This window comes from Lathyrus oleraceus, chromosome 7 (genome assembly GCF_024323335.1).
Source record: "Lathyrus oleraceus cultivar Zhongwan6 chromosome 7, CAAS_Psat_ZW6_1.0, whole genome shotgun sequence".
Lineage (NCBI taxonomy): Eukaryota > Viridiplantae > Streptophyta > Magnoliopsida > Fabales > Fabaceae > Lathyrus > Lathyrus oleraceus.
In genome coordinates, this window is record NC_066585.1 from 535,343,596 (window position 1) to 535,357,185 (window position 13,590).

A 13,590-nucleotide genomic window follows, 5' to 3' on the forward strand; every position below is an offset into this window, starting at 1 on the left:
GTAGCCCTAAAATTTTCGACCTCCATCTTTGCTAGCTTATTCAATCTACTTTTTTGCTTCTTCATAAATTGATCATTTTCATCAACCACATTCTCATAGAACCAATAAAAAATCCACAACCAGCTTGCGTAGAATCTTGTGTAAGAAAAAAATGGTTTATATCAGAATACACTACGAAGAAGAAAATATTCAATTTCATTCTTACCTTAAAATGTCGACATCCTCAAAAAAAAAAATCCAAATTTCGTAACGATTGATGTTCTGTAAAGAATAACCATGTCTCCACAGCGACATATGACTTTCCATTGGCCATTTGAGCATGTGTATACATTGGAATCAAAACTTCCAAAACTCTTCTGATTAGATTTGTTTGAACAACGCTCATAATTCATTGTTGATGGTTTCTTCAATTTCCACAAGCAATTTCAATAGATAACTCTGCAAACGAGGAACCCTAATTTGATTTTATCAAAAACCTAACATTAAAGGGAGAAAGAAGATGACATTTTCAGGTTGGAGACAAAGATGACATTTCAATGCCAACTCAACTGTCATACATACATAAACAAACATTGTTTGCCATGATTTTTTTAAGTACAAAGGTATAAATGATATTTAGTTATGTAAGTTTAGAAAAATTAATGGATATTTTAAAAACTTGTGGGAGAAGAGTGAGCGTAAGTTTTCCTTTTATTACAAGATAAGAATATAAGGTCGTGAAACAAAAACCATAACAATAGGTTTGCTGAACTCTATACACAGCAACTAAAGTGAAGAGTATTCAAAGATCGATTTCTTCATTGACTTCATTGATTTCTTGAAATCACAAATTATCCATGTCTTCCTCACCAAGTTTATTTTCTGATGAAAATTTATGCAACGTTGATTGGGATGCTGATCTTGATGGCATGAAATTCTCCAAGTATACCAGTCGTCATTGGGATGATCACGAATATAATTCTAACATATTCAGAAATCACGACGTGTTCTTGGGTTTCAGAGGAGAAGACACTCGTGCATCTTTCACTTCACATCTCTCCGCCTCTCTTCAAAACGCCGGAATTATGGTTTTCAAGGACGATCAATCGCTCCAAAGAGGAGATCACATCTCATCGGCATTACTTCGAGGAATCTACGGTTCTAGAATTTCTATTATCGTGTTCTCGGTAAACTACGCTGGTTCGCGATGGTGTCTTCAAGAGTTGGTTAGAATAATGGAGTGTAAACGAAATGTTGACCACGTGGTACTGCCTGTGTTCTATGGTGTAGATCCGTCGGAAGTTCGACGTCAAACCGGTGAGTTTGGAAAAGCTTTTGGAAACAGCACTTTTGAATTGGACAATTTCATGAAGCAAAGTTGGAGAGATGCACTTCATGATGCTGGTGGCCTTGCAGGATTTGTTGTCCAAAATTACAGGTTAATCCTTCTTTGCATTTTAACCTTTTGTTGATTCATTGTTGATTCATTTACACGCATGTTGCATATGTATATATGTAGATGAATTATTCCTATTTTTTTATAGGAATGAAAATGAGGTTATCAAGGATATTGTTAAAAATGTTACACACATACTTGACATATCAGACTTGTTCATTGTTGATAATCCGGTTGGAGTTGAATCTCGAGTGCAAGATATGATTCAACTTTTAGAAACTCGACAATCAAATGATGTTAAACTACTAGGGATATGGGGGATGGGTGGAATCGGTAAAACCACCGTTGCAAAAGCCATTTATAATAAAATTGGCCGCGATTTTGAAGGTAGAAGCTTTCTTGCAAATATTAGGGAGGTTTGGGAGGAAGTTCGTGGACAATTGTGTTTACAGGAACAACTTATGTACGATATTTTCAAAGAAACAACCAAGATACAAAGCATTGGATCAGGAAAATCTATACTAAAGAGAAGATTGTGTGAAAAAAGAGTATTAGTTGTACTTGATGATGTGAATGAACTGGACCAAGTATATGCTTTGTGTGGAAGTTGTAAATGGTTTGCTCCGGGGAGTAGAATAATCATCACAACCAGAGATAAACATATAATTAGAGGGGATAGAGTTAACAAAATATACACAATGAAAGAAATGGATGAAAGTGAATCTCTTGAGCTTTTTAGTTGGCATGCATTCAAGCAAATGAGTCCTAGAGAAGATTTTTATGAAATTTCTAAAAATGTAGTTAAGTATTCAGGGGGGTTGCCGCTAGCTCTGGAAGTCCTCGGGTCTTATTTGTTTGATAGAGAGTTATTAGAGTGGATTTGTGTATTGGAGAAACTCAAAAGAATTCCCAATGATCAAGTACATAAAAAGTTAAAAATAAGCTATGATGGTTTAAATGATCATACAGAGAAAGAGATATTCCTTGACATAGCTTGCTTCTTTATTGGGATGGATCGAAATGATGTTATTCATATATTAAATGGCTGTGAACTTTTCGCAGAAATTGGAGTACGCATTCTTGTTGAGCGAAGCCTTGTAACTGTTGATGATAAGAACAAACTCGGAATGCATGATTTACTGCGGGATATGGCAAGAGAAATCATTCGTAAGAAATCACCAAAGAAGCCTGAGAAACGTAGCAGGTTGTGGTTTCACGAGGATGTGTTCTATGTATTGTCAAAACATAATGTAAGAACTTATTATGCTTAGTTTTATATTTAGGATTTAAAAATTTTGTTTTTGGGTAAATAAGTAAATCTAGATTTAAAATATGCAAAAAAACTTTTGAGCTAGTAGTCAACATTCATTTGTGCTGTTGTTACCTCAGAAGCTTTGAGTATTAGTTTGGTTCTTAATCGTTTTTATCTGCATTGTATCTTTGTGTTTTACTTTTTGGCTCCATACAAATTTTACTTATTGGTTCATTATATATCACAGGGAAGAAAAGCTGTCGAGGGACTGGCTTTGAAGGTGCCAGGTCTTAGTACAAAACGTTTTAGTACCAAAGCATTTAAAGACATGGAAGAACTCAGATTGCTTCAACTTTCTGGTGCACAACTTGATGGAGATTTTAAATATCTTTCAAGAAGTTTGAGATGGCTGTACTGGAATGGATTTCCTTTATCCTGCATACCTTCAAATTTCTACCAAAGAAATTTAGTTTCCATTGAGTTAGAAAACAGCAATATCAAACTTGTGTGGAAAGAGATGCAGGTATTAATTCAGTTTAAATTTTTGTATTTTTAGTTGCTTTTCACTTTTCATAAATTCTCTATAACATTTCTATTTTTGCAGAGAATGGAGAAGCTGAAAATTCTTAATCTTAGTCATTCACATTATCTGACTCGGACCCCTGACTTTTCAAACTTACCTAATCTTGAAAAGCTAATACTCAAAGATTGTCCAAGGCTCTCCGAGATTTCTCATAGCGTTGGACATCTCAAAAAAGTTCTTCTGATAAATTTGAAAGACTGTATTAGACTTTGTAACCTTCCAAGAAACATCTATACGTTGAAATCTCTGAAAACTCTCATTCTATCTGGATGTTTAATGATTGACAAGTTGGAAGAAGACTTGGAGCAGATGGAATCTCTAACCGCTCTGATTGCAGATAACACTGCTATAACAAAAGTGCCCTTTTCCGTTGTAAGGTCAAAAAACATTGGATATATTTCTCTGTGTGGATACAAAGGATTCTCCCGTGACGTGTTTCCTTCTATCATTTGGTCTTGGATGTCACCAACAAATAATCTCTCACCCAATGACATGTCATCCCTTGTTTCAATAAATGCATCAAATAGTATTTCCCACAATCTATCATCTATTTCCAATGTCCTTCCTAAGCTTCAAAGCCTTTGGCTGGAGTGTGGATCGGATCTTCAACTATCACAAGATGCAACAATAATTTTGAATGCTTTAAGTACAACAAGTTCTAAGGAATTGGAATCAACTGCAACTACATCACAAGTACTAGATGTGAAGACTTCTTCATTAATTGAATGTCGCAGTCAAGTGCAAGTTTCAACAACAAAACATTCCATGAATTCTCTTTTAATTCAAATGGGAATGAGTTGCCTAATCACCGATCTTCTAAAAGACAGGATCTTACAGGTTTCACTCTCTTTCTGTCTCTTGCATGTGTCTAATTGTTATATTTTTTATATAAACAATATGATATGAGAAAAATTCATATAAAACCAAATAAGCATTTTTATGTTTGTGGTTGTTGAATCATTTTTTATTTTTAACATATCAGCTATATGTGATATCGTTCTTGTAAGGCTAGAACTATTTTAAGAATTATTACATGCAATGCAAGTGTATGCATTTATTTGTTGAATAAATGATAAGGTGATATTAGTATATTGATCAATAAAATTTTGAGTCTGTCTTCACTTTTTACAGAATTTGACTGTTGGGGGGTGTGGTAGTTTTTTGCTCCCCGGTGATAACTACCCAGATTGGTTAACCTTCAACTCTGAAGGTTCTTCTGTAATTTTTGAAGTCCCTCAAGTGGAAGAGCGTAACTTGAAGACAGTTATGTGCATTGTCCATTCTTCAAGCCCAGATGACATTACATCATATGGCCTTAAAACTGTGTTGGTGATAAATCGCACAAAGGCCACCATTCTACTCTATAAGAGAGAGGCGTTATCCTCCTTTGAAAACGAGGAGTGGCAGAGAGTAGTATCAACCTTGGAACCTGGTGACAAAGTGGAGATTGCTGTTGTTTTCGGGAGCAGTTTCTTTGTGATGAAGACTGCAGTTTATCTCATATATGATGAACCAATAGGCAAAAAATTGGAGCGATGTCATGCACCAGATAAGAATGTTCTTGTTGGTAGTGGTGATGAAAATGAACGCACTGTCAAGAGGATCTCTCCTCAAGTAGAGCCTGAGTATGATTTTAAACAAGAACAGAAGAGAAGAAAACTTGACTGAAGCGGGGTATTGCTGGTTGTGGCAGATTGATGAATTATGTGAGTTTCCACTGTCAAGAGGATCTCTCCTCAAGTAGAAGCCTGTTTGATATCAGTTACTATTAAATCTTTGAAGGAAGTCATATGAAAAGTCTAACAATATGTTCCAGAACTGTTTCAGAGACACACTAGCCCGATGTTGAGGATATAAGTTTGTTGTTCCGCTTCTTCCTTACTTCAGCTTGACTGGATTCGTTACTGCGGGTTTTCCCTTTCTTGGTAGTGCATCTTCATCATTAGTTACACTAAACCTGTCTTGTTAAAACCTCGAGAACATTGAATAGAAAGAACCATTGTCCATTGCACATGTACACATACTTATCATATTACCAAAGTTTTAAATTGTAGTCCGGTTTTAAAGTGTAGTCCGTGACTGCGGTTGAAACTTTAAAGTCAAGAGTTTTGGGTACCTCTGACTAATTTCCCTCAACAAATTATAGTTCAATTGCCTCAAGGCCTCATCTGTGTCCACTAATTCAACTGCTATTGCATCCACTCCGGTCTCTCCCTGCGAGAATTGAATTAAAGGAGGATGCTTCCTTCCGTGTGGAAATATGGTAGGTATATTTATACCACAATTCCGCCCAAGAAACCCAGTAACTCCAATTCTTGGGATGCTTTGCAGCAAAGCTTCGTAAATAAGCCTCAAGACACCAATTAACTACCTCTGTTTGACCATTGCCTAACTTAAGAAAACTTAGCTATTCTTAATGTCAACAATCATAACAATTGATAAAGAACTCAACGATTATGGATCGTTAACCTTCAACTCATTGCCTCCAAAATAACTTTTCTTGTAAAATTCAGACCCTAATGATAATTAAATTTGTGTGAGATATTTAGCTCCCAAATAGTTGGATTTATCACTTGTATCTTAGGTATTTAGATTAATTTTTATATATTTTTAACTGGTTATGTTTAGTAATGAGTACACTAGGTGCTCCACGTTTTAGTTTTACTTTGTTTTTTTGTTTTTAGTGTGTGTTTAGCACATATAACGAGCATTGTCTCAAAACTTATGTGAGATCAATTTTCATATAGATTTTTAGCTCTCAAATAGTTAGATTCATCCCTTATATCTCAGGTATTTAGATTGATTTTTATATATTTTTAAGTTGTTATGTTTAGTAATGAGCTCACTAGGTGCTCCACGTTTTAGTTTTACTTTGTTTTTACTGTGCGTGTTTAGCACATATGACGAGCATTGTCATGACACTTATGTGAGACCAATTCCCAACGGGTTTTGAGCCATAAGAAATTGGTTATGATTGTGACTTAAAGATTGACACTGATTTCAAGAAGATTCTAGAAGAAGAAATTAGGGTTTAGCACATTAATGGATAAGGGTGAGCAAAATCTACCAAAAACTGAAAAAGCAACTACAAAAGTGTTAAAGGATCATGTGTTACTCTCATGTGCGATGTGCATTACTAATACATGTACTAGCAAAAGGGAATTGCAAAAGCCTATGGGCCAAAAAGGAAGACATATTGTAATTGACATAACCTTTAATAAGCATATATGCAATGTAAGTGAAAACAAGTTGGAAGAATTTTGCTGAGAAGAAGGAAGAACCAGAGTCCCAAATTACATATCATATTATGCTCTCGTCAATTTTAAAAGGAATAAAACATTGAGAGACATGTCAACTGGGGACATTTGTTGTTGACAAACTATAAGTGGTTGAAGTACTTTTCTTAAGTTTATCATTTTTATTCTCTTTGTTTATGAATGTACATTTACAATTCCCATTATGTTGTATTTGCTTTGCTTAATTTGAACAAAACCTCATTTATTGAATAATGTGAAGTTTAACGAAATATTAATCTTTTGAATGAAATGAATGTGTTATTGTGATATATTTAGTCTTGTGATATATTTAATCTTGTGATTTCTTGCAATATATTTATTCTTAAGTCAAGTAATCTTATGAACAAAACCTTATCTATTAATTTTATTTTGTATAATTTCTTTTATTTCTATTCAAGATCAGCCTAAGAGAAAGTAGCTACTCAAGTATAAATTTTTTCATGAAAATCTCTATGTTCTTAATAAACAAGTTTGTAGCTGCTTATGTTTTTTCAGACTGCAAGATCTAACTTTAGCATTGAACAAATGATCCAATAAAAAGAAAAAACAAAGGGGAATTGATCATAATGAAAGCAACTAGAAACTTGAAGTCAAAGGAAGAGAAAAGAATCAACGGACTTGTACTCAAACTTCAGATACCTGATCAGGTAAGGTTTGAGCCAAAATATATCCATTGTTCACTTTTTCTTTCTTAGAGTGTATCCGTGCAATTTTATTTTATCTAGTTTGATCTATTTTCGATTACGTTTTCTAGATTGATTGACACACATTAAGGCGTGTTATTTGTTTATAACTTTGAGCCTTTGTAGCCACCTTGTAGTATTAGGATCATCCTTTGCTAGCAACTTTAAGCATAAGCCTTTCTTTCGGTGACGTAATCTACAACTCTTAACCGTTTGACTTGAAAGAGTTTTTCTTTCCATCCTCTCATTGGAGTTAGGTAGAATTTTGGTTCTTAAAATTGAACGAAAAAGATTTAGTTTGGGATTCCTCTTGGAGGTGAGAAAAGTTCTAAGTTTGGGGTTGGGGTACTAGAGTTAAGTGGTCAAAATTTCAAAAATATTGAGAAAATAAGAAATGGAAAAAATCACTTCATAAAAAAAAAGAAAAAAAAAGAATGACTGAAACTCTGGTACCAGCAAGAAGGAACAAAGCGGTAAGACGACAGAAGAAGAACTAGACACATAACTCCAAAGGTTTAAACCTACTTTCCTAAAAATATCCTACCCGAGCATGAGACAAGTTACAACCCGAAAAGACCTCTTGTGCGTGTGTTATGATTTCTATGATGAACTGTATTAGAACATGATCAAGTTAAGTATAATTTATTTTGCATGTTGATTGAGTGGGTAAAGTGAGCTGAGAGACGGGTTGAGTACTCGTCATTGTTGAGGATATTTTTCGAATTTGCCGGATAGAAGTTGGAAGTTGGAACAATGGTAAGGTAACGACAAAATATGGTGATGTTTGATTGTTATTGTATGACTTGTTCTCTGTTGAAATGTGTATTTGCAGGTGAGTTACTTGAGGACAAATAAAGATTCAAGTTTGGGGTTGTGATGACAGTCTATCATTACATATAGTTAAGCGAAGAACCGGAAAAATTTGAGTAAAATATGAGCCAAAATGAAGAAGGAAGACCCAAGAACGAGTGAAAAATGATAAAGCATGGAAGAATTGGACTTGGTGAAAATTCTGACGAAAAGGGGTGATTTTTGATGCAGTTACTAGAATAATCATGCGCGATATGGATGTTCAGGATGCATTGCGTGTGCGATGCTTCTATAATGCGTGCGATGAAGCTTTTTCTAACGCGTTCTGACCCGTTCTGAGTGATTATTAAGGGGATTTTCAGCAGTTTGGCAAGGGTTACAAATTTTGACACTGGAAGCACGATTTTACATCATCAAATGGTGATTTTGAGAGCATTGGAAGTCATTGAAGGTCAATCCTTCAAGAGAATTCTTATGTTCTTCTTCTTCATTCAATTGGTATTGTAATTTTCATTATGAGTAGCTAAAGCTCTTCTAAGTTAGGTTGTGTGATGATGAACCTTATTTAATCTTGTTGGCATTATATGTTGATTTGACTTTGTATGAATCCTTTGAATTATAATTTTATTCAGTTACTTATTCTTAATGTTTTTTATTTGAGATACTCTATTAATCTGATATTGGACACATAAGGATTCCTGACCCGTAGCATATATGTTGGACTTATGGCAATTGTTCTACTCACGCTGGTTAACTAGGGATAGGAGCCCTCGAGTAGTGGCATAGGGAATTAACGGTCTGTACATCACCTAACACTGCTTACGCTGGCAGACTAGGAATAGAAAGCTCTGAGTAGTTGTTAGTGCGTTATTTCATGGTGGACTGACTATAACGGTTTTGTTAATTCGTCGTGAGATTATAAGGATAAGAACATTCATACAATGCATCATACATCCACAAGAGAGGATATGGGGATTATAGCACACAACCTAACTGTCTTAATTACTTCTGTTTTAAACTCTTATTTTGTTTTTCGCTCTGCAACATGAACCCCTCCCCCTTATTGTTTTCCAATTACATTGCACCATTGTTGGTTTGTTCGAACACGGTTCTTGTGGGTTCGATCTTTTTATTACTGCGACACTATCGGTACACTTACCAAAAAGTCATCAATATATCATTAATTCTTACCAAAAAGTCATCAATATATCATTAGTTGTCCTTTTTTGATCTTGTTCTTATTTTCCAAATCAACGATTTCATAAAAAACTAATACCAAAATTTTTGTATAAAAAAAAATTAATGACATACACACCTACAACTACTCTGTTTAGTACAAGGAATAAATTTTTGTCACCTATAAATCCATCAAAAAGGGTAACTTTACCAAAGTGGTATTGAAACAATCTGCATAAGAAACACCCATTAACATAACATAATTCGAATGACAAGAAGTGAAGACATGAAACAATCTTTAACTTCATAACATGAAGACATGAAACTTCATCAAAAAAATTATACACATACAAAATTTTGTCTACAATATCTTTATAACTCTGGAAATAAAAATAAAACATAAAATCATCAGAGCTTAAAGATAAAAAAGGGAAAAAAATTGTATAACGAATAAACTTAAAAAGAATAGTCCCTAAATTTAAAAATGAAGAACATATTTAGTGTTAGAAGAAAGTTTCTCATAAATGAGTAAGCACATTAGATTAAAAATAAGTGAGTTTTACACTACATCTTCTTCACCTAATATAAAATTTTAAATCACATTTAACTCATCAAAACATTTAACTCTAAACTATAAATTTAAACATATTTTTAATCTCTATAAATCTATTATGTTTTATTTAACTCATCACAACATTTAGCTCTTAAAGTATAAAATTGAAATATTTTTAATCTCTACAAATCTATCATGTCTTTCTTTCTATTTTAGACCTTTTTTTATTTCTTGCAAATTTTTAATTTTGTTTTGTTTTAACCATTGTAAAACATATTTATGTTAACATTGATTTTTGTATTATTTATTTTAATGTCTCTTATAAAAGAAAAAAAGAAAAACTCTAGCTATTAGATCAATTTTATTATGAACATATTTTTTATAATGACTTGAGCAAAAAAAAATATTTAAGTCCCAAAAGATATAATTAATGGATATATATTTATTTCAATATCTTTTAAATATTTGAATATTTAAGTTAAAAAATATATAATTATACAATGGATAATATATACAAAGAAACATAAGACCCATATTTCTCTAACCGAGAAGATGATTGCCCTCAAAACCATATTTTCCCCTTCTTTCTATCTTTCTACCAACACCACCACTTTTACTACTCTGCACCACCCCCACAACACAACAAGAAGAAGTTCTGTGTTTCTGTGTCTATGCAGCACCAACTCCAATGATGAATCTGATAATAATTCAAAACCTCAAGGTGATGTTCAAAGCCAAGAGTTATTGGCTCAAATCGCAATGATTCAGACACAAAAAGTTCGGCTAACGGATTATTTGGATGACAGATCTGAATATTTGACACAGTTTGGTGAAGAAGCTAATGCTGAGATTGATAAGATTGGTGAAGATGCTCTTAAAGGATTGGATGAAGCAAGTGATAGAGTATGTATGCACTTTCCACTTTTCTCTGTGTCAATGTTCCATAATTAACTTAATAAAAATATTTGTGTTAGAATTAGTGTCAACCTATTTGTGTTAGTATAGTCTGATATTTGTGTCTCTGTCAATGTTAATAATATATTTGTGTTACTATTATGTTTGATGACCAACATCATGGCGTTAACATATCTGTGTCATTGATTTTATAGTTAAGTTAATCTCATATTTGTGTTAGTATCGTGTCTGACATCCGTATTAGTACAACGTAAGTATCGTCTATGATATTCGTGTCTTTGTCAATGTTTTATAGTTAATTTAATAATATATTTGTGTTACTATCTTCTCTGACATCCAAATTAGTCTCAACATATATATATTAACATCGTGTTTGATATCAATGTCGGTGTCAATGTTTTATAGTTAATTTAATAATATATTTGTGTTAGTATCCTGTCTGATATCTGACATTTGTATCAGTGTCAACGTATTTGTGTTAGTATCCTGTTCGACATCTGACATTTGTATCAGTGTCAACATATTTGTGTTGGTATTGTGTATGATATTTATGTTTGCGCCAATCTTTTATAGTTATTTACATAATACATTTGTGTTACTAACGTGTTTGACATCCGTATTAGTGTCATTATATTTGTGTTAGTATCGTGTCTCATATTTGCATCTGTGTCAATGTTTTATAATTAACTTAATAACACATTTGTGTTAGTATCATGTCTTATATTCATGTTTGTATCGTCTATGATATTTGTGTCTTTGTCAATGTTTTATAGTTAACTTAATAATATATTTGTGTTACTATCATGTCTGACATCCGAATTAGTTTCAACATATATGTGTGAGCATCGTGTTAGCATCGTGTCTGATATCAATATCAGTGTCAATGTTTTATAGTTAACTTAATAATATATTTGTGTTAGTATCTTGTCTGATATCTGACATTTATATCAGTGTCAACCAACATATTTTTGTTAATATTGTATTTGATATATGTGTTTGCATCAATCTTTTATAGTTAATTCTATAATATATTTGTGTTACTAATCTGTCTGAAATCCGTATTAGTGTCATCATATTTGTGTTAGTATCGTGTCTTATATCCGTGTTTGTATCAATGTTTTCTAGTTAAGTTAATAACATATTTGTGTTAGTATCGTGTCTGATATTCGTATCAGTGTTAACATATTTGTGATAGTATTGTGTTAGTATCAATCTTTTATAGTTTACTTATAATTGTACAGATAACGGCAAACATTGAAAGCCAGATGATAGCATTTGAGGAATTTAATGAACTAAACAGACAAGAGATTGAGGAGAGTGAAAGCAAAGTAATGGAAATTGAAGGTCAAATGGAAGTTGACAGAAATGAAGGACTATTCTTTAAGAACTTAGGCGAGAAAGGGCCTAATGTTGATAAGGCAAAAGCTAAAGAGGAAGCTGAAAAAATGAAAGATGAAACAAGAGAGAAAAGTGGAAGAAAAACAATGAAAAATGTTTCCTTATTCTTCATTGGACTTTTGACATATGGAATAGTTGGTTCTATTAATGTCTCATCTTTAGGTAGTACTGATTGGAAAAGAGTTGCTGTTCTTGGTGCTATTCTTGTGGCTTTGTTTTCTCAGTTCATTTATGAACAAAATAAAGATAATGATCAGAAAGATGATCAACAATGAAGAGAAAGAAAATAACTCAAGCATGTCTTTGATTTTTCTATCATATTACAAGTTTCAGGTTCTGTAAATGTGTAATCTTATGATATGGTAAGCTCTGACTCGACTCATTGATGTGTCCAATATTTGATAGGTGTCAGAGATCGACTTTGACATGATACCAACACATATGGTTTGTGGTTTCATTAAATTTTTTATTCTTTTAAATTATTATTAATTTTTAAATATTTATTATAGAGAATTACGATTTGATCTTCGCAATTACGATTGGGAGAAGGTTGAAATTATTTGATGTAAGAGCTGACTCCCGAATCAGATTATGACTCCCGAATCAGATTATGACTCCCGAATCAGATTATGACTCCCGAATCAGATGAAAATTATAAAAAAGAAAATAATTAGAAATAAATAATTATAGATATAATTTTCCCACTCATCTTGATAATAACAAAAATAATAAACCTTACACTTATTTTGAAATAATTTAAGTACAGTTAATGTTTTTGATATTATATATAAGTGTAGTTGTAAAAGTGTGATTGGTGAAAATTAATTTTAAGAAAATAAAAAATAGTTAATTACTATTAGAAAAGTATTTTTAAAATAAAAACAATAAATAGAATAAAACTAGATAAATTTACTTACATGCATCCAAACAACTAAGTAACTGTTTGGATATGCGTCTGAATTCAATATACAGCATTTCAATAATCTACATATGTTTTTTTTATGAATCCACCGTGAAAACAAACAAACACTAAATATAGTTAATTTCTTCTTTAAAAGCCAAATAATAATTTTATTAAAATTTGAAAAGATAATTTGTTTTCTTTTTCTTTTTGGACAAATGGATAATTTGTTTGTTGATAATTAGAAAATACTTTCTTTTCTTTTTTTTGAAAGAAAAATAATTTATTACTTTATCCTCCCATAGTCTTAACACTTCACTCCATAGATGATAGTGATATTCTAACATCTTTGATCTCTGGATAACAATCTCACATGTGCATAACTAAGTTAGTTTTGAATTTATATATATATATATATATATATATATATATATATATATATATATATATATAAAAGTCAACATAAAAAAAATTGGTACAAACGAGAACTAAAAGACCCAAAGAAAAAAAAAATATTAATAAGACATTCTAACAAGTCTAGAGAATGAGACATCATAAGCAAACATGAGTTTCAATTCACTTGATACAAAATTGGGAAGAATTATGAGTTCATTTTTGTTCAAAGTAGAGTTATAAAATTTGCACAAT

General features: G+C 32.2%; 2 protein-coding genes across 2 annotated transcripts; both read left to right on the plus strand.

The window, feature by feature from the left end:
* Positions 1–666: 666 nt before the first annotated feature.
* Positions 667–6,775, plus strand: LOC127106242 (disease resistance protein RUN1). The gene is made up of 5 exons (XM_051043542.1): positions 667–1,417; positions 1,524–2,625; positions 2,875–3,150; positions 3,232–4,047; positions 4,342–6,775. Exons 1-5 carry the CDS (start codon positions 837–839, stop codon positions 4,876–4,878), a joined length of 3,312 nt encoding a protein of 1,103 aa, XP_050899499.1. The 5' UTR covers positions 667–836; the 3' UTR covers positions 4,879–6,775.
* Positions 6,776–10,198: 3,423 nt separating this feature from the next.
* Positions 10,199–12,523, plus strand: LOC127105838 (uncharacterized). The gene is made up of 2 exons (XM_051043051.1): positions 10,199–10,631; positions 11,885–12,523. The coding sequence occupies exons 1-2, from the start codon at positions 10,281–10,283 to the stop codon at positions 12,314–12,316; spliced, it is 783 nt and encodes a 260-aa protein (XP_050899008.1). The 5' UTR covers positions 10,199–10,280; the 3' UTR covers positions 12,317–12,523.
* The last annotated feature ends 1,067 nt before the right edge of the window (positions 12,524–13,590 follow it).

Coding starts and splice junctions, on each gene's coding strand:
- LOC127105838 (XM_051043051.1), top strand. CDS start 10,281: ATGATTGCCCTCAAAACCATATTTTCCCCTTCTTTCTATCTTTCTACC. Junction 10,632..11,884: donor TGGATGAAGCAAGTGATAGA/GTATGTATGCAC, acceptor ATAATTGTACAG/ATAACGGCAAACATTGAAAG.
- LOC127106242 (XM_051043542.1), top strand. CDS start 837: ATGTCTTCCTCACCAAGTTTATTTTCTGATGAAAATTTATGCAACGTT. Junction 1,418..1,523: donor TTTGTTGTCCAAAATTACAG/GTTAATCCTTCT, acceptor ATTTTTTTATAG/GAATGAAAATGAGGTTATCA. Junction 4,048..4,341: donor TAAAAGACAGGATCTTACAG/GTTTCACTCTCT, acceptor CACTTTTTACAG/AATTTGACTGTTGGGGGGTG.